The sequence below is a fragment of the Crassostrea angulata genome, chromosome 2, assembly GCF_025612915.1.
Source record: "Crassostrea angulata isolate pt1a10 chromosome 2, ASM2561291v2, whole genome shotgun sequence".
NCBI lineage: Eukaryota > Metazoa > Mollusca > Bivalvia > Ostreida > Ostreidae > Magallana > Magallana angulata.
Genome location: NC_069112.1, coordinates 7,217,816 through 7,239,951, shown reverse-complemented (window position 1 = coordinate 7,239,951; position 22,136 = coordinate 7,217,816). Strand labels below are relative to the sequence as shown.

The window sequence follows — 22,136 nt, the reverse complement described above, 5'->3', positions numbered from 1 at the left end:
TTTTGAAAATTTGGCTTTTTTTTGCATATTTGGCCCCGCCCGTGGCACCCTAGGGGTGGTAGAGCCATGAATTTCACAATTTAGATTCTTCTTACCATAGAGATGCTTCACACCAAAAATGGTAACGATTGGCCTGGTAGTTTTCAAGAAGAAGTTAAAAATGTAAAATTGTTAACGCACGACGCACAGACGCACGACGACGGACGAAGACCAATTGCAATAGGTCACCTGAGTGACTCAGGTGACCTAAAAACTGAAGGCATGGTTATGATGTCCATGAGGCCCTCTACTAAAATAGTGAAATTTATGGCCCCTTAGTCAGGGGTTCTGGCTCTAGGGTGGGGCCAATATGGCCATATAGTAAAAATGTATTAAATCTTAGAAAATCCTCTTCTCTACTACCATATATATTTTTTAAAAACTAAATGCATGATTATGATGTCCTTGAAGCCCACAACCTAAATTGTAAAATCCATGACCCCTTGGTCAGGGTTCAGGCCTTAGGGTGGGGCCAATATGGCCATAAAGTAAAAATGTTGAAACGGTTGAAAGAGTTATCTTCCCTTGTTTGTATTTTTATTATCAGTAATTATTGTTAATAGTGTAATTAAAATGTCAAATGATTTAAAGAGTTATTCAAGTATTTTTATTGTATAAAAACAAAACAACAAAAACAGTTATTGTACTTTCTTATTAGTCAGATAGACTTATAAATCGAGAGAATATGTTTGGATGTCCTTAAACACTTGTGTTAGACATAACGCAATTGGTTTAAGAGCCAGATGGTGTCGCTAGTTGTGTTCGTTAATGTTGTATAGTCTGTACAGAAGACTCATACGTAAAGTAATCCTTGAGTGCGAATTACTGTGTTGTAGAGTTTCACAGCCGTGAATTCTGGAAGTAGGAAACTTTGGTTAATTGAAGTTGATCAAGTTAGGTTCTTTATCAAGTGACAAATTGATAGGCCAAGTGGCATAGCCAGATTGATTGACCAACTTGCATTACCAAGTGGCTGAGCGACAAGTTGCCTTGCCAGGTGGCAAGGGCAGTTGACAAACATAGAAATAGCCACAAGGCAGTGGCTTATATATATCTGTATATATTGAGAATTACCACAAGGCAGTGGTTAACCTATATCTGTATATTTTGAATTAAAGCTTTTCTGTACATCATAGAGGCACTTGGCAAGTGTCTGCATTCCCTATTAAACTCGGGTGAACCGTGTACGGACCGAGACGCCTGGTCGAGGCCGCGACACGTTACAAATTTGGTGGCAGCTGCGGGATTTTGTAGGGAATTATGACGGACAAAGAAAAGGAGTCAGGTGACATTGAGACCAGTTTGCGTGAAACACTTGACAAAATGGAAGAAAAGTTGAAGAGGTACCGCATTAATCAATCTACGCCAATTGGTAGCCAATATGACAAAGTGTCATCAAGGGACAGTGGTCTTGCCACTGGTCGATTAGATGATACATATGACTATGAAAGGGGACCAAGAGACATCACCCTGACAGATAGTAGGAGACATGGGTATTCTGACAGAGGGACAGATTTTATGTATGATCGTATCTACCAAGGCAAAGGAACCAACTCTCCCCACCAATATCAAGGTGCAAGACCGAAAGTTCGCTTTGAAACAGACCAGTTTGACAAGGAGAAGGACTATTTGCCAAGAGACAATTTGCCTTATAGATCCAATGTACACCGGCCTTCCCTTAAATCTGATGTCAACAGAACATTGAATGAAACATATAGAGACGAAAGGGACAGCAAATTGACAGTTAAGCCAGCTACATATGATGGCTCTAGTTCCTGGCTAGATTACAAGTGTCACTTTGAAGCATGTGCCAGTGTCAATGGTTGGAACGAAGAAAAGAAAGGCTTGTTTTTGGCATTATCCCTACGAGGTCAAGCTCAAGCAGTATTAGGTGACTTGCCAAAGGACAGGGGACAGCACTATGAGACACTTGTCAGGTCTTTACAAGAAAGGTTTTCACCTCCTAACCAAACCGATCTATACAGAGTGCAACTTAAAGAAAGAAGACAAAGACCATTAGAGACTCTTTCGGAATTAGGCCAGGCCATCAGGCGGTTGACTAACTTGGCATACCCAACTGCACCTGGCGAAGTTCGTGAAACATTGGCTAAGGATCAATTTATTGATGCCTTAATTGATTCAGACATTCGTATTCGAATCAAGCAATCTCGTCCTGCCAATCTGAATGAAGCCATTAGCCTTGCTGTAGAACTGGAGGCATATAACAAAGTTGAAAAACGAGATAGAGAACTCAGAGGACACTTGAGGACAGCTATTGCAGATGAACAACCCCAGCTAAATGGTATCAATTTTGATAACAAGCTGGAAACCTGGATGAAGTCAGTAGAAGAAGGAATGAAGTGCATTACAGAAGAACTGAAAGAATTAAGAAGCTCTAGGCAAAAGAATAATGATGACAGATGGTTTCGAAGTGACCGTGCAAATAACAACAATCAAGAGCGCAGGTGCTATGAATGCAAGCAGACAGGACATTTTAGACGTAATTGCCCTGAGCTACGCAGAAGACGGAAACAACATGACAGTCTTGATAAAGGCCAGAAAGATGACGCACAAGGTGATAAGAATGCAGCGAGAAGACCAAATGTGTCAGTTGGCCTTGGTTCATCAGTTGAGGAATGTGGACTGTATGTAGAAGTTCAGGTACAGGGAGAAAAGGCAAAGTTTCTTGTGGACACTGGTGCTACTGTAACACTGGTATCAGAAACTCTATACAAAAAGTTACCAGTGGCAATAAGACCTAACTTGCGAGAAGTATCTCAAACAATATGGGCAGCTAATAGTACCCCACTTTCCGTGCATGGAAAAGCAGAGTTCAACATTTGTGTTGACCAGGTGACATGCTACAATGATGCTATAATTGCAAATCTCAAGATTGACGGTATTTTAGGCCTTGATTTTATGAAGAAAAACAAGTGTTCAGTTGATGTCAACAATGAGACACTCATCATCAAGGGGCATGAGAAGCAAATGGCGATAGAAGGGTTCCTTGGCTGTTTTAGGATAACAGCTGCCAAAACAGTTAGCATTCCGCCAAGAAGTGAGGTCATAATACCCGGCAAAGTTTGTGTGCCAATAGGTTCACATATTCCATCTTGTGAAAGTATAGTGGAACCAGTTGACCACATTTTTGGAAAGCAAGTTGCTTTGACTGCAAGGTCAGTTGTTTCTCCTGGAGAAACTGTTCCCGTAAGACTCATGAATACGGAACAAGAATCAAAAATCATTTATTCAGGAACCACAGTAGGACAGCTTTCTGAAGTGAATACAGTACAGAATATGTTGTCAGATGAAGATCCCCAGAGTGCAACCATGCTGCGGAAGGATCTGGCAGAAATGTTGCAGAAGACAGTAGACACTCTAACTCCCGAACAACATAAAGAGGCAAAAGCATTTTTATTACAGTACACCTCTTTGTTCGCAGAAAACAATTTTGACTTGGGCAGAACAGGTGTTGTCAAGCATCACATCAATACTGGTGATAGTCGTCCTATCAAACAGCATCCAAGGAGGGTACCGGCTCACTTGACAGAGGAAGCAGATAAAACATTAGATGACATGCTGGAGAGAGACGTCATCAAGCCATCCAATAGCCCATGGTCCTCACCTATTGTCATGGTTAAGAAGAAAGATGGCTCATATAGGTTCTGTGTGGACTATAGACGCCTCAACAGCTGCACCGTTCAAGATGCATATCCTCTCCCGAGGATCGATGAATCCTTAGACCAGTTGTCTGGGTCAACTTGGTTTTCTACACTTGACCTTTGTTCGGGCTACTGGCAAGTAGAAATGGAGAGTGCAGACAAACCCAAAACGGCATTTGCAACGAGGCGAGGTCTCTTTGAGTTTAATGTAATGCCTTTTGGCTTGAGTTGTGCTCCAGCTACATTCGAACGCCTCATGGAAAGCGTGTTAGCGGGTTTACAATGGGACATTTGTTTAGTCTACTTAGACGATATCATTGTCACTGGTAAGACTTTCGAAAATATGTTGGAAAACCTGGGTAAAGTTTTTGAAAGGCTACAGAAAGCCAATTTGAAATTGAAGGCCAAAAAGTGTTGCCTGTTCGCCAAAGAAGTTACTTATCTTGGCCATGTCATTTCTGAAAAAGGTGTCGCCACAGATCCAAGCAAAATAGCTGCAGTGAAAGAGTGGCCCGTACCATCAAACGTCACTGAGATAAGGTCATTCTTGGGTTTGTGTGGCTATTATCGCAGGTTTATCAAAAACTTCTCTGCTGTTGCCAAATGTCTTCACTCCCTGACTGAGAAAGGAAAATCATTTGCATGGACAAAGGAATGTCAAGAAGCATTTGAAAAGTTAAAAAGCCACTTGATTAACTCCCCTATATTGGCTCACCCAGATTTCAAAGTCCCATTTATACTTGATACTGATGCAAGTGACCAAGCAATAGGAGCGGTGTTGTCACAGAACATAGATGGGAAAGAATGTGTCATAGCCTATGCAAGTAGAACGCTGACAAAATGCGAGCGTAGATACTGTGTCACACGAAAGGAACTCTTGGCAGTAGTTCATTTTATAAAACATTACAAGCACTACTTGTATGGAAAAGAGTTTTTGGTTCGTAGTGACCATGGTTCACTAAGATGGTTGTTTAACTTCAAAAACCCCGAAGGTCAGCTTGCCAGATGGCTAGAGACATTAAGTGCCTTTGATTTCAAGATACAACATAGGCCGGGGCTTCAGCACAAAAATGCAGATGCATTAAGTAGGTTACCATGTAGACAGTGTGGATATGATCCATCAAATCAATTGCAAAAGCAAAGTGTCTTAGACAAACCACAAGATAAGTCACCGAAGAGTCATGTCAATGTTGTTAAGTTAGCTTCTGAAAGCAACGATTTATGTCTCAACATCAGGGAAGTACAAAATAAAGACCATGAATTGAAGCAAGTAAAGAGCTGGTTGGAAAGTACAAGCAAACCTGCATACGAGGATATAAGTGGTCTTGGATATGTTTTAAGATCTCTTTGGTCTCAGTGGGATAGCCTTGTGGTAGAAAATGGTATCTTATACCGGAGGTATGATGCTGGAAATGGAAAAGCGTCTTGTCTACAAGCAATTATACCCCGAAGCGAACGCAGAATTGTTTTGCAATATTGCCATGATATGAAGACTGCTGCACATTTGGGTGTTACCAAGACACTAGCCCGAGTTCGACAGAAATACTATTGGCCAGGTTTACAAGCTGACACTAGAACCTACATAGCTGGCTGTGAAAAGTGCTCTAAGAGAAAGAGTCCACAAATGAGGAAGCGAGCACCAATGAAACTTGTAAAAAGTGGGATTACCATGGACAGAATTGCGACTGACATCTTGGGTGAACTTCCGTTGACTGAAAACGGCAATAAATATATTCTAGTCATTTCCGACTATTTTACTAAATGGACGGAGAGTTTTGCCATGCCAAACATGGAAGCTGCAACCGTTGCTAGAATTATAGTTGAGGAAGTTGTTGTACGATATGGAACACCCTCAATCATCCATTCTGACCAGGGTCGCCAGTACGAGAGCGAACTGTTCTCCGAGATGTGTCATGTCTTACATATAAAGAAGACACGTACCACCCCTTACCACCCACAAAGTGATGGGATGGTGGAACGTTTTAATAAGACACTTGTGACGATGCTTAGTGCCTACGTAAATGATCACCATTCTGACTGGGATAGGTTTTTACCTTATGTCATGATGGCATACAGATCATCATTACATGAGACCACAGGGTTCACACCAAACCTCATGATGCTTGGTAGAGAGGTGACTACACCGCTGGACATTATGTACGAGATGCCAACGGAAGTTAAATATATTCCAAGCAACAAGTGGGCATGGCAACTCAAAGAGACAATGGAGGAGGCTCACAAGTATGTCAGAGAGAATATAAACACAGCTATGGTGAGACAGAAAAGGTACCACGACCAGAAACTATCATGGCAAAAGTTCAAGCCAGACGATCAAGTTTATGTTTACTTTCCTATCAGAAAGGTCGGAAGATCCCCGAAGTTCACTAGTTACTGGCAAGGTCCATTTAAAGTACTCAGAAAACTGACAGACTTAACCTACAAGGTTGATTGTGGACAACGTGGCAAACCACAGGTCGTGCATGTTGACAGGTTACGACTAAAGCGTGATCAGATATTAAGAGAAGAGGTTGTTGAAGAGGCTAGTTCTCAGGTAGAAACTAACCAATCTGCTACAAGCAACGTCAAGGCGGATGTTATAAGCGATGAAGGGTCTGAAACAGATGAGGTTGACAATGATGTTAACTTGGGTGCAACGGGTGGTTCTAGAATTAGAAGACAGCCTAAATGGCTGCAAGATTATGTCCAGTGGTAAATTGTCTTTACAACAAGTTTTTTTTCTGTTGTAGAGAAATGGCGAAGACGAAGACTACCAGTGCAGAACAGCTGAAGAAATGTCCATTCTGTTCCTTTAAAAGTAGAAGTCACTCGGAATGGAAAGACCACATGGCCGAGTGTTATGAAACCAGACACTTTTGTAGACGATGTGATTATTCGACAGATAAGAAAGTCAACTACATACGGCATCTTAAGAGAAACCACCCAGACGAAGTTGAGAGAGGTCAAGGCAGCCAACAGTCTGATAATGCAGAGGGTATTAAATCCAGTGAAGATAGTTTATCTAGAGATCTCCACAAGGACGAGTCTTCAGATGAAGAGGAGTGGCTCTCACAGGAACCCGACATAACCATTGACGAAGAACCGGGTACCAGTGGACCTTCACCCTGTGAGAAAGCCGTCGACCCTACTGTTAGAAAGAGGACTCAACCCATGCCCGTGTATACATCTGACCGTTGTAAGACACCGAGGCTGGATGACAAGACAAATGACCCCCCGTGCAAAGTTGCAGATAAGGCTGTTCAGACAGACCCAGTTGTATATACCAAGTCGATCAAGACAACAACCATTGTCCGGGAGCACGGACGCAAGACAATCACTGTGAAGAGGGAAAAGATGCTGTAGATCATCGGCATATTGACTTGTTAATTTTTATTTCCTTATTGTTTGTTCTGACAGTAGAATCATGCGGGACGCATATTCTTAAGGGGAGGGAAGTGAAACGGTTGAAAGAGTTATCTTCCCTTGTTTGTATTTTTATTATCAGTAATTATTGTTAATAGTGTAATTAAAATGTCAAATGATTTAAAGAGTTATTCAAGTATTTTTATTGTATAAAAACAAAACAACAAAAACAGTTATTGTACTTTCTTATTAGTCAGATAGACTTATAAATCGAGAGAATATGTTTGGATGTCCTTAAACACTTGTGTTAGACATAACGCAATTGGTTTAAGAGCCAGATGGTGTCGCTAGTTGTGTTCGTTAATGTTGTATAGTCTGTACAGAAGACTCATACGTAAAGTAATCCTTGAGTGCGAATTACTGTGTTGTAGAGTTTCACAGCCGTGAATTCTGGAAGTAGGAAACTTTGGTTAAGGTATTCAATGTATAAGGAAGGGATATTGAACAATTTTGAATCATTTTAAACTAGTTAAATATGTATTGCTAGATAACAATGAAAGTGAAATGAACCAAATTCACATGACTGACAACACATAAGAAGCCGGTCATTTTGCACCTTAAATTTTTTAAAGAGTTATTTCCCCTTGATGAAACAAAAAAGAAAATTTTAATTTCGTCAAAATATCTGCGGTAAATGATTAATGTTATTTTATATCTTAAAAAAGAGAAAGTTTATGCATGTATTAACCAAAAGAATTTTCCGAATTTTAACTTACTATTTACAATATCTCAATGAAACATACATTGCCCATAGACTTCAAGGCAAATTTTAAGGTATAATTAGTTGGACCATAATCAAACTTTTGAAAATTCCTTTGGTGGAGTATTTTTATTCGATAGCACCTTCAAAATGATATGATGATTAAGAATATCTGACCATTCATTTATTAGGTACATAATGTGGTCGTTATACATTGAATACCTTAATTGAAGTTGATCAAGTTAGGTTCTTTATCAAGTGACAAATTGATAGGCCAAGTGGCATAGCCAGATTGATTGACCAACTTGCATTACCAAGTGGCTGAGCGACAAGTTGCCTTGCCAGGTGGCAAGGGCAGTTGACAAACATAGAAATAGCCACAAGGCAGTGGCTTATATATATCTGTATATATTGAGAATTACCACAAGGCAGTGGTTAACCTATATCTGTATATTTTGAATTAAAGCTTTTCTGTACATCATAGAGGCACTTGGCAAGTGTCTGCATTCCCTATTAAACTCGGGTGAACCGTGTACGGACCGAGACGCCTGGTCGAGGCCGCGACACGTTACAATGTATTAAATCTTAGAATATCTTCTTCTCTCCTCTCTTATATATTTGTTAAAAACTAAATGCATGATTATGATGTCCATGAGGCCCTTTATCAAAATTGTAAAATTCATGACCCCTGGGTTAGGGGTTCAAGCTCTAGGGCGGGGCCAATATGGCCAAATAGTATTAATACATATATTTGTTAAAAACTGAATGCATGGTTATGACGTCCATGAAGCCCTCTACCTTAATTGTGAAATTCATGACCCCTTTGTTAGGTGTTCAGGCTCTAGGGTGAGGCCAAAATGGCCATAAAGTAAACATGTTTTAAATCTTAAAAAATCTTCTTCTCTACTCCCACACATGTGGGCAAAAAACTGAATACATGGTTTTGATATCCACAATCTACTTTACCTAAATTGTGAAATTAATGGCCCCTGAATCAGGGGTTCAGGACATGAGGGGGAGGGGGGGCAATATAGTGTTAATGTATATAATGTTTAAAAATCTTCTTCCCTATTCTCACACATCTGTATAAAACAAAACTGACTAATAATTATGTTTACCAGGAAGTCCTCTACTGAAATTTTAATTTTCATGCCCCCTTAGGTATGGGCTTTGACTCGAGGGCAGGGCCAAAATGGATGTATAGATGTTAATGCATATAACGTTAAAAAATTATCTTCTTTACTCCCGTACACCTGAAAGGAAAACTGAATTCATGATTTTGTAGACCAGATCAATTGAACATATATCAGAGGTGTGCATATTGCTAGGATTTTGATTCCGATAATTTATAAAAAAAAAAAAAATACTAGCTTTTAAACTTAGTCATTTTTTGGCAAAATATTGCATATTGGGTACCCTCATTGTACGGAAAACTCCCCTACAGTTCTCAAGATAGGAAGTTCTACTTTTGTAGATCAATTGTACATGTATTAGAGGTGTGCATATGGCTAGGATTTTGATTTCCGATAATTTATGAAAAAAATACTAGCTTTTGAACTTAGTCATTTTTATGCAAAATGTTGCATATACATGTAGGGTATTCCATTTCACTGGATAAGGGTTAACATGGATTACGGATACAGTTTACATAAAGGAAACCCGGTTTGCTGTCACATTGACAGCTTTTCACTTGTTTTAAGTTGATGCATTGCATAAAAAAAGGGGGAAAAGGAATAAACAGAAGAAACTTAACATATAAAGAAGAGAATACCTTGTGTTTTGTCATAAAAATATCTACATATTTTTCAACTCTATTTACCATTCGAATTTCATCATCGATTTTTTGGTAACAAGATGGTGCACGTAGGGGGCCAAATGTATATAAAACACTCGCACCGTGATTTTCACGCACTGTGGCAGTAAATTTAGATTTTTATGATTACAAACACAATTTCACTTAAAAGAGCTAAACATTAAAGCAATACATATTTAATATGTATATTTTTTTTGTTTTGAAGAATCGACCAATAGCAGTAGTATTGCCCATGCTTCGCCAGCCAGCGAGACCAGCGCCACCAGAGGGAATGATCGTGGTCCATCTTCCTCCGAGGAGTCCATCCCCTCCGGTGAGCCTTTCATCACCACCCTCCCCCTTCAGCGAGACCGGCGAAGCCCCAGGGACCTCCAGCCTCCAGGTTGAGACCAGCGAGGCCCCAGAGAGCTCCAGCCCCAAGGTTGAGACCAGCGTGGCGGCCACCGGGGGCCGCCACTTCCACACCGGCCTCCAGAGGACCCTCACGGCCAACAGAAGCACGGCCACTACCACCACCCCAGGGAGCTCCAGCCCCCAGGAGGAGGCCAGTGTGGAGACCACCGGGGGCCGCCACCACAACCCAGGCCGGGAGGAGGAGGCCACGACACCAGTAGAGGAGGGGGCGAGGTCTACAGGTAGAATAGGCAATTCTACCCACCCCTCCTCTACTGGTTCAACACCACCTGATGTTTCGCCTAGTTGTACCACACTCATATAAGGTAATTTGCAATCAAATACTTATCATATGAATTTAAATTACCTTTCCTTTTTATTTTTACTTGTGTTGTTTCTTCCAATAAGCATTTATAGATTGATCATTTATTCCGAAATTATAATTTGCTAAATATTAAAGCAATACATATTTAATATGTATATTTTTTTTGTTTTGAAGAATCGACCAATAGCAGTAGTATTGCCCATGCTTCGCCAGCCAGCGAGACCAGCGCCACCGGAGGGGATGATCGTGGTCCATCTTCCTTCGAGAAGCCCACCACTCCGGTGAGCCTTTCACCACCATCCTCTTCCTTCAGACTCCCAGCAGCGAGACCGACGAGGCCCCAGGGAGCTCCAGCCCCCAGGTTGAGACCAGCGAGACCCCAGAGAGTTCCAGCCCCAAGGTTGAGACCAGCGTGGCGGCCACCGGGGGCCGCCACTTCCACACCGTCCTCCAGAGGACCCCCACGGCCAGCAGAAGCACGGCCACCACCACCACCCCAGGGAGCTCCAGCCCCCAGGAGGAGGCCGGTGTGGAGACCACCGGGGGCCGCCACCACAATCCAGGCCGGGAGGAGGATGCCACGACACCAGTAGAGGAGGGGGCGAGGTCTACAGGTAGAATAGGCAATTCTACCCACCCCACCTCTACTGGTTCAACACCACCTGATGTTTCGCCTAGTTGTACCACACTAATATTAGGTAATTTGCAATCAAATACTTATTATATGAATTTAAATTACCTTTACTTTTTATTTTTACTTGTGTTGTTTCTTCCAATAAGCATTTATAGATTGATCATTTATTCCGAAATTATATTTTGCTAAATATTAAAGCAATACATATCTAATATGTATATTATTTTTTTTGAAGAATTGACCAATAGCAGTAGTATTGGATATGCTTCGCCAGCCAGCGAGACCAGCGCCACCGGAGGGGATGATCGTGGTCCATCTTCCTCCGAGGAGTCCATCCCCTCCGGTGAGCCTTTCATCACCACCCTCCCCCTTCAGACTCCCAGCAGCGAGACCGGCGAGGCCCCAGGGACCTCCAGCCTCCAGGTTGAGACCAGAGAGCTCCAGCCCCAAGGTTGAGACCAGCGTGGTGGCCACCGGGGGCCGCCACTTCCACAACGGCCTCTAGAGGACCCCCACGGCCAGCAGTAGCACGGCCATCACCACCACCCCAGCCCCCAGGAGGAGGCCAGTGTGGAGACCACCGGGGGCCGCCACCAGAACCCAGGCCGGGAGGAGGATGCCACGACACCAGTAGAGGAGGGGGCGAGGTCTACAGGTAGAATAGGCAATTCTACCCACCCCACCTCTACTGGTTCTACACCACCTGATGTTTCGCCTAGTTCTACCACACTCATATTAGGTAATTTGCAATCAAATACTTATCATATGAATTTAAATTACCTTAACTTTTTATTTTTACTTGTGTTGTTTCTTCCAATAAGCATTTATAGATTGATCATTTATTCCGAAATTATATTTTGCTAAATATTAAAGCAATACAAATTTAATATGTATATTTTTTTTTTGGAAGAATCGACCAATAGCAGTAGTATTGGATATGCTTCGCCAGCCAGCGCCACCGGAGGGGATGATCGTGGTCCATCCCCTCCGGTGAGCCTTTCATCACCACCCTCCCCCTTCAGCGAGACCGGCGAAGCCCCAGGGACCTCCAGCCTCCAGGTTGAGACCAGCGAGGCCCCAGAGAGCTCCAGCCCCAAGGTTGAGACCAGCGTGGCGGCCACCGGGGGCCGCCACTTCCACACCGGCCTCCAGAGGACCCTCACGGCCAACAGAAGCACGGCCACTACCACCACCCCAGGGAGCTCCAGCCCCCAGGAGGAGGCAAGTGTGGAGACCACCGGGGGCCGCCACCACAACCCAGGCCGGGAGGAGGAGGCCACGACACCAGTAGAGGAGGGGGCGAGGTCTACAGGTAGAATAGGCAATTCTACCCACCCCTCCTCTACTGGTTCAACACCACCTGATGTTTCGCCTAGTTGTACCACACTCATATAAGGTAATTTGCAATCAAATACTTATCATATGAATTTAAATTACCTTTACTTTTTATTTTTACTTGTGTTGTTTCTTCCAATAAGCATTTATAGATTGATCATTTATTCCGAAATTATATTTTGCTAAATATTAAAGCAATACATATTTAATATGTATATTTTTTTTGTTTTGAAGAATCGACCAATAGCAGTAGTATTGCCCATGCTTCGCCAGCCAGCGAGACCAGCGCCACCGGAGGGGATGATCGTGGTCAATCTTCCTTCGTGCAGCCCACCACTCCGGTGAGCCTTTCACCACCATCCTCTTCCTTCAGACTCCCAGCAGCGAGACCGACGAGGCCCCAGGGAGCTCCAGCCCCCAGGTTGAGACCAGCGAGACCCCAGAGAGTTCCAGCCCCAAGGTTGAGACCAGCGTGGCGGCCACCGGGGGCCGCCACTTCCACACCGTCCTCCAGAGGACCCCCACGGCCAGCAGAAGCACGGCCACCACCACCACCCCAGGGAGCTCCAGCCCCCAGGAGGAGGCCGGTGTGGAGACCACCGGGGGCCGCCACCACAATCCAGGCCGGGAGGAGGATGCCACGACACCAGTAGAGGAGGGGGCGAGGTCTACAGGTAGAATAGGCAATTCTACCCACCCCACCTCTACTGGTTCAACACCACCTGATGTTTCGCCTAGTTGTACCACACTAATATTAGGTAATTTGCAATCAAATACTTATTATATGAATTTAAATTACCTTTACTTTTTATTTTTACTTGTGTTGTTTCTTCCAATAAGCATTTATAGATTGATCATTTATTCCGAAATTATATTTTGCTAAATATTAAAGCAATACATATCTAATATGTATATTATTTTTTTTGAAGAATTGACCAATAGCAGTAGTATTGGATATGCTTCGCCAGCCAGCGAGACCAGCGCCACCGGAGGGGATGATCGTGGTCCATCTTCCTCCGAGGAGTCCATCCCCTCCGGTGAGCCTTTCATCACCACCCTCCCCCTTCAGACTCCCAGCAGCGAGACCGGCGAGGCCCCAGGGACCTCCAGCCTCCAGGTTGAGACCAGAGAGCTCCAGCCCCAAGGTTGAGACCAGCGTGGTGGCCACCGGGGGCCGCCACTTCCACACCGGCCTCCAGAGGACCCTCACGGCCAGCAGAAGCACGGCCACCACCACCACCCCAGGGAGCTCCAGCCCCCAGGAGGAGGCCGGTGTGGAGACCACCGGGGGCCGCCACCACAATCCAGGCCGGGAGGAGGATGCCACGACACCAGTAGAGGAGGGGGCGAGGTCTACAGGTAGAATAGGCAATTCTACCCACCCCACCTCTACTGGTTCTACACCACCTGATTCGCCTAGTTCTACCACACTCATATTAGGTAATTTGCAATCAAATACTTATCATATGAATTTAAATTACCTTTACTTTTTATTTTTACTTGTGTTGTTTCTTCAAATAAGCATTTATAGATTTATCATATATTCCAAAATAATATTTTGCTAAATATTAAAGCAATACATATCTAATATGTATATTTTGTTTGTTTTGAAGAATCGACCAATAGCAGTAGTATTGCCCATGCTTCGCCAGCCAGCGAGACCAGCGCCACCGGAGGGGATGATCGTGGTCCATCTTCCTCCGAGGAGTCCATCCCCTCCGGTGAGCCTTTCACCACCACCCTCCCCCTTCATACTCCCAGCAGCGAGACCGGCGAGGTCCAACCCCCAGGTTGAGACAAGCGAGGCCCCAGAGAGCTCCAGCCCCAAGGTTGAGACCAGCGTGGCGGCCACCGGGGGCCGCCATTTTCACACCGGCCTCCAGAGGACCCCCACGGCCAGCAGTAGCACGGCCACCACCACCACCCCAGGGAGCTCCAGTCCCCAGGAGGAGGCCTGTGTGGAGACCACCGGGAGCCGCCACCACAACCCAGGCCGGGAGGAGGCCACGACACCAGTAGAGGAGGGGGCGATGTCAGCAGCTTCTTCTAAGCCTTATTATGAAGAACACTGCGGAATGTCAACCTTTGGTAATATAAATAGAAGGGTAACTAGATCAATGACACAAAAGAAAAAAGATTAAATCATTTTTATAACTCAGTTTTTTGGGAAGGGGGTGGTTTTGGGAAACTTTTTTTACAGACTTAATTTTTTCTGGGGATGGTGGGGGTATTTTTTTACAGACTCAAATTTTTTTATTTTGGAAATTTTAGGGTAATTTTATATCTAATGTTAACATTTATTCTATGAAGTATTTAAAAAGATTTGATAGTTTTACTACAATTTTTGAATTATTTTGTTTATTTTTTGTAAGCTTTACAATAAGTATATATGTATGGCTGAGTTTAACAATAAGTATACATTTGAATTATTTTGTAAACTTAACAATGAGTATATTTGTATGGTTATGTTATGTAATTACACACCAATTTTTTGTTTACTAAAGTTTAAAAATGTATATAATTATACATGGTGATGTGTTTTTTTCAAACAAAATAAATGACGTGACTAATTTGTAAAAACTAGGCGAAACATCAGGTGTCATTATGTTAAATTGATTTTTTTTAATGTTTTTTAAAATTTTGTTTACAAGTTTTACATATGCACATTGATGTGCAAAATTTTTTTTTTAATTATTACTTTAAAAATATGATATTTTACTACAGTATGTACCATTTATTAATTATAGTCTTATTTTTAGTGCTTACATGTTTTAAATAGAACACTTTATCATACAAAAGTCATTACCTTGTTCTAGTCATATTAATAGTGCTTTGTGTATACATATTTTACACTGTACAATTTTTTTTAAGTCAGGTTTTTATATTCATAATATTATCCTTTTTGCTGTACATTTTTATTAATTTTATATGAAATCAACATTTAGGCGTTTAAAAGTATATTCACAATTCTGTGTAAAAAATGTAGGTAAACTAAATTTCTGTAATATTTTTTTGTAAAGAGTGAATTTTTTTAAATTTAAAAATAACATGTAGGTCTATGGATAATTATCTATTTTAGATTTTTTTTAATTAATAATGTATAATGACTAATTTTTTATTAACCAAAAATATATAACATGTTAGGATCTTATTTTTACAATTTGTAGTTTACAAAAACAATTTTACCAAACTTTATAAAACTATTTTCAAAATATTAGGTGTAATTTTATATTATGTAATTAATTTCTTAAGACACTATTTTACTGTTATTGTAGTATACTATCATATGTATATTTTATTCATACGATGCATGGTCATCCTTAAATAAATTTCGTAAAAAAAAAACCAATCTTTTTTTTCTGTTGTTCTATGGAGAAGGGAAAGATAATATGAAAAGCCATGCTGTAGAGTTATCGTTCTTTTTGCAGTGTTAAAAAGGGAAAAAAAACCAACAGGCAACAGACAATGATAGGTTTAAGAAAAAAGAAAGAAATATTTGAAAAGCAAAAAAAAGAATCAGAATATTTTCATCTTTTTTTTAATATAGATGTCAGATTTCCTATGCAAGTACTGCGGTTTGATATATAAGAATCACCTTGAAGGTCAAATGCATGAAGATGGACATAAATGTCCAATGCTATCGAATAATGATGATGATGACTCGGTAATGATATATAATTGTTATCAGTAACTAATCTTAATTACATAATCATACATTTTTACTCAGTTTAGAATATTAATAATAAAAAATCAACGATTTCATCTTACTATGAATACACCGTTCCATAGCCGAAGCATAAGCTCCGCCCACCGTAGATACGTCATAGCAACGAGGCAGCCTCGGACAAAAGAGTAAACAATGGCGGCTACTACAAACGCTCTCAATATTATTTCACCCGATATTTCGATTGAATTCTTCAAAAATGTTACATTGTCATCTCGTGCGAAGGAAAGGGCGTACAATTTTTTCATCAACGGTTATGTTCATGCTGTAAAAATATACAGCACCACTGACAAAACCGTAGAAATTACGGCAAAATGTTACCGATCTATGAAAAAGAGCGAAGACCCACACAAAGTAAACATGACCATAGATTGTAATAAATGTGCTATTGAGGATAGCCATTGCTCTTGTCAAGCAGGGTGAGTGAAAATTGTTTTATTGGTGACAAATAATTGATTTTTGTACAGTTGATTGATTAAAAAGCGATCAGTATCACTACCATCATTTCCGTAAATCGTGGCGAACTCGAACAAAGATGTCAACTTTGTTATTCAATTAAAATGGATTAAATGTGCATAATTAAAGTGATCTAGGTTAATAAATGATCACTATTCGTATCTTTAGCTGCATCCTACTGTATATTAATCATGCTGCCATGAGAAATGGGTAGTTATTACTACATGTAGTTAAACAATATCTTTGTTCACGAGTAGACTTTCTGGGACTTGTGCTCATGCCACAGCGCTGGTGTACACTGTACAGCATTATAAACGCCTTGGATTGAATGAGGTCCCTGCTGAACTTCCATGTACAAGTTTGCCTCAACAGTGGCATAAACCAAGAGGCTAAAAAATTCAGCCTGAGCCAGTTTCAACCATGGTTTTTTCAAAGCCTAAACCTACACCAAGAAAGAAGAAACCAGTTATTGTTGACAAACCAAATCACATGTATACAACAATTTCTTTAATTATCAATTTGATTTATTAGATTCAAAATCACAAATTTACATTCGCAACAATATACAACATTTGAAAAGAAAAAACCTGGTAACAAAATTGCTCTTTAATTTACATAGAATTCCCGATGTGTACCCTGAGGATGTTAAAAGGCTTAAAGCTGATCCACAACTGCCTTTATCATATTTGCTGCAGGGGGATATATGTTTACAACAGTCTATTTGTGGAAATATTCAAGAGGGATCCATGCTTAAATACCATGTATGTCCTAAATACATATTGGATTCTTAAAAATTACTTATTCTGAAAATATACATGTATATAAATGTGCATTCAAACACAACTGAACATTTAAACAGAATGCTACATATTAAACAATTTAACATCATTCATCCATTACTAACATAACAAAAAAAATCTATTTTATTTCCCAATATTGTGTCACCAAGATGACTAATCAAAAGTTGCTATGATCAAATTAGTACACCTAAGACATTGTTCAACTTGTATAAATGACTTAATTAATCATGATAATTCTTAATGGAAAGATTTGAACTATAAAACATTCTTCAATATATAAACAGTCACGCTCAATTATGAAAAAAATACTTCTACCAGTATAATTCAGTCATTCTTATATCAAATTTAGTTTCATGCATTCACGCCCCAAAGTTTTCATAATAATTAATAACAAATCAGAATACTGTTTGACCCAGTTATATCCTATGTTTTTCAATATAGATAAAAAGCACAGTACACTGATACCCTAACAAAGCCTGATATACATCAGCCAGTTTCAAAAGCACAACTTTCAAATTAACAATACAAACAGATACTTGGTATGGTTGTTTCACAAGAGTATCTTGAAAGTTTGTAAGAAGAGAAGCACAAACCCAATATTCATTAATAGTGTGCAATAGACTGACAGGGATTTTTCTACTGAAAGATTGAAACATTCAATTTGTAATTGCCCTCTCCACATGTATCCTGTGAGCTGCAATATTCCTTGTTAGAGTCACATTAGCTGCACTCATCGAATGGGCACTAGTCGCAAATGGAGGAATATTTAGCTTAACTCCCATTTCAGCTAGTTTGTCCTCGATTCGGAAACCTTTGTCTGCCATTATAGAGTCTCCTGGATGTAAATATCCTCGCTGCATCAGAGATTCTAAATACTCATAAAATCCACTTTTGACACAAATATCATTGTCTGAAATAGATCCACAGTACAAATCTGACACAAATAAGATTGACCCTCTTGGATCACACACTACAAGTGATTTTAAAGTGTTTGCTGATTTATATTCACTGTAACATTGACTTTGGCATAACAATGATGATGGCTTTTGAATCTTAATTTCAGTCCAATCAATAATAGCAATACAATTAGGAAACTCTTCCCTATATACAGAAGGCATGTTTTGAATAATTACACTTCTATGTGGCCAGTAACTAAGTGATCCAAGACGTAAATACATATACTTGGAGATGCCTTTAAGAATTGTTGATACACTTTGAATCTTTATATTAAATCTACAAGCCAAATCTTTTACTTTAAGTCCATTTCTTATTCTACATAAAACCAAAAACACTTGCTGATCAACAGGCAGTCTCTTAACCTCTTCTCTATTAGAGTAATAAGTAATAGGGTTCACATTTGAGAGAGTTCCATTTGGGAACAAACATGATATCAACATCAAAAATCGCAAATATGTTATTCCTGTGTAGTACTGGAACAGGTTTTGATTTTAGAATTAGACACAGATTCAACATTGAAATGTTCAACATATACATCAGTTTGAGTACAAGTGTTACAACGCTTTTTGTTATTTGACTGCAAGGCTGCTAAAGTTTCATGGAGTTCCCGATTCTCCTGTTCTAACTGGTGTATCCTTGCAACCATAGCCAGCATATCCATTGACGAAAATACTGTAAAATAAAATATTAGCATAAACAACCTACATTGTCATTTGTTCTAAAAAATCTTAAAATATTTAGTGTTACACTTCTGAGATCTCTGACATTATTTACATTCCTTATGATATTAAAGTTATAAATTCATAGAAATTAACCAGTGAGATTATAATTTAGTTTCAGCACTTCAAGGATCATCCTAGTAAGGTCGATGCAGGGAAATGTGGGGACACAGTATTTCCAAAAATAGTAAAAAACATAGCGATAATTGAAAAGTATGGCAGCATAGTAGAGATGTTTACAACATCTCTGCAAGATGCAGAGAAAATTGAAAAGGAGACTGTAGATCAAGCTAATTGTGAATTGTGGTTCAAAGAAAGGAGAGATCGTCTAACAGCATTACAGTTCGGGAAAATTTGCAAACGAAAACAAAATGTAAATGAAATCTTTTAAGGAACATTTTCCCATCTTCTAACAATACTTTCTCTACAAGTGCAACTTCATATGGTAAAGGGAATGAAAATTCTGCCAAAAGAAAATATCTTGAATCATTCCAGGAGAGGCATATTCATGACTGTGGATTAGTTATAAACCCCGATTTCCCATTTTTACCTTAGCTGCAACACCTGATGGCAAGGTATGTTTTGAGGGCAAGACAGGTGTACTTGAAATTAAATGCACCTTCTCTGCTCGAGATTTGACAATTCCAGAGGCCGTTCAACAAGTTTCACAGTTTTGCCTTACACAAAATGCTGATGGAAATATTGAATTAAAGAGGACACATGAATATTTTTTTCAAATACAGGGACAAATGATGGTCTCCGGTGCTTCTTTTTATGAATTTGTTGTCTATACAAAAAAGGATATTTTTGTTCAGAACATTAAAGAGGATCTGATGTTCCAAAATGAAATGTTTCATAAGCTAGCCAATTTCTATTTGCAACATTGTGCTGACTATGTTAAATCGCTCAGAAAATAATAAATTAATTACCGTAGAGAGGACATTGATGATAACTTCAAAATGAATCAATCAAATTAAAACGAAGAAATATATTGTCTTTTGTCAGACTATTTTGAAGTACATGCGATTTCTGTCCATCACAAGAAACAATTAAATATATATATTTACATTTGCAAATATGTTTCCTTATATGAACTTATAGAATAACGAAAACGTTCAATTCTGTATGAACTTTTTTTTGACATCACAAACAGAATTGAACGTTTTCGTTATTCTATAAATAATAAACTAAAAATCTTTTTATTGGCGCATGCTCATTATCTTGTATAATTATCAACTCTATAATGAATATGTTTCTATGCAAAATCTATAGCAATACCTTTCTAAATATAACAATGACAAACAAGTTCTGTACAGAACCTTTTCTATAAATAGCTATATCATCATCTCTATATTCAATCCTCCAATGAGAACACGACCTCCATAAATTTACTGTTCTAAAAAGTCTCCCTCTATACGGCCTCAATAGTAACTACGTCATCATCTCTATATTCAATCCTCCAATGAAAACACGACCTCTATATTGCTACCCCTCTAAAACAACCAATGAGAAACAACCTCTATAAATGCACTGTTCTAAAAATAACCCTTAGGAGACCCTAATAATTACGTCATCACCTATACCTCCACCTCTATAAGGGTGTATATGCTGCTGCTAGAAATTCTCTCGTCTTTTAACTTTCTTTTGTAACACCTGTCATTTACGCAGCATCTAAATAGTTTAGTATATACAAGGAGTTGTTCGTATTATGTTTTTAATTTAAATTCCTTGATTTATTGGTATTTCTTGCACATAAAGTTAAAGTTCAAAATATAAAGATTTATACACGAGTACATTACTTCATGATACAAAGAAAATGTGATTGTTCTTTCCAAGGATGAACAAATGAATAATGTCATTAATAACAAATAAAGTTTTAATATACACTAATTGTTTTGACTTCTATTAAATAATGTAAATCAACAGATTTCATAATTGATTCGAATTAAATAAGTTATAGATAACACTATATATGTAAATACCGATTGCGTTTGGGGTCTGCAATGCCGATGATTATTACCCCTGTTGGTGTATTGTCTTCATCTGAAGAGTCATCCTCATCAGATTAAATGTCAACAGTATCAGATGGAAGATGATATAAGAGGTAATTTAAATAGGTTTATATATGGAACACATGTACTTTGCATTGTTTATAGAATTTCAAATGGAATTGTTTTCAGTGTATCAAACATTGAATGTCATTTTAAGTTTTAAAATATTTTTACCTGTAAGGTATTTCCTGTCTCTGTTTCGAGAAAGTGTCTGAAACCTGGAAAGTTTTGAATTGGATTATGTCTTTTAAATGTACTGGTTCTTCTGCTAAATCTCGCCATAAGATAACTGACATTTTTTATGTGTCGTCTTTGATTTTGATATGCCGACATGCAACTTCTCCTGTTGCTCTTATAGTTTTTGTTTCCAAATCGTTAACCTGTAATAGTAGCATACAGATTTTCAATAATTCCAAGAAATTGAATTTCTCATCCATATGGATGCAAAAGTAAAGAACCACATAGGGTTTGCTTGTAGAGGTTGCTAATATATATAATATATAATATGTTTATCTTTAGCAATTGACATAGTCAAGATTATTTAAATTTCAGAAGAGCAAATTTTCTTAAGTTGTAGACAACTTAATAGTAACAACAGTCTTCTTTGGACTCGTACTAGATTCAATTATTTTGGAAGGTGAGTCTGCATTTCCTTTTTAGCCCAACAGAGATTAAACTTTTTCCATTACATCATGTGGCACTTTGATTGTTTCAACGGTTCGGAATACCTTGCTTCTTACAGTTATAGCCAGCTCTCTGAAATCAAAATTAAATTTATTTTGAGTTAAGACATTGTAAATTAATTTCTTATTATCAACAAAAGTGAATACTTTAAATATAATTGAAGATAATTAAAGATACATTAAACATACCCATCTCTATTATAGATGTTTTCAATGATGAGAACTTCATCCACTATCATGCTGGTGATATTTTCTGCATCGTTGACTTTTGCAACACATCTTGTGGTGTTGTCACAAATTGCAACTGCAAACATGTTTCCTATTTCTCCATTCTGCTTTTTGTATTTAATTTATGGAAGCAAGTCAACAACTTTTATTGTGACAAAGTCTTTGACAATCTCTCCATCTGATCTTGACAACATCTC

General features: G+C 39.2%; 2 protein-coding genes and 1 pseudogene across 2 annotated transcripts; all 3 read left to right on the top strand.

The window, feature by feature from the left end:
- Positions 1-4,932: 4,932 nt before the first annotated feature.
- Positions 4,933-7,223, top strand: LOC128173277 (uncharacterized). Its single transcript, XM_052838993.1, has one exon. The coding sequence runs from the start codon at positions 6,387-6,389 to the stop codon at positions 7,059-7,061; it is 675 nt and encodes a 224-aa protein (XP_052694953.1). The 5' UTR covers positions 4,933-6,386; the 3' UTR covers positions 7,062-7,223.
- Positions 7,224-13,257: 6,034 nt separating this feature from the next.
- LOC128173847 (mucin-2-like) lies at positions 13,258-14,120 on the top strand. The gene is made up of 2 exons (XM_052839524.1): positions 13,258-13,761; positions 13,935-14,120. Exons 1-2 carry the CDS (start codon positions 13,278-13,280, stop codon positions 14,114-14,116), a joined length of 666 nt encoding a protein of 221 aa, XP_052695484.1. The 5' UTR covers positions 13,258-13,277; the 3' UTR covers positions 14,117-14,120.
- Positions 14,121-19,209: 5,089 nt separating this feature from the next.
- On the top strand, positions 19,210-19,894 carry LOC128172072 (uncharacterized; annotated as a pseudogene).
- Positions 19,895-22,136: the final 2,242 nt, after the last annotated feature.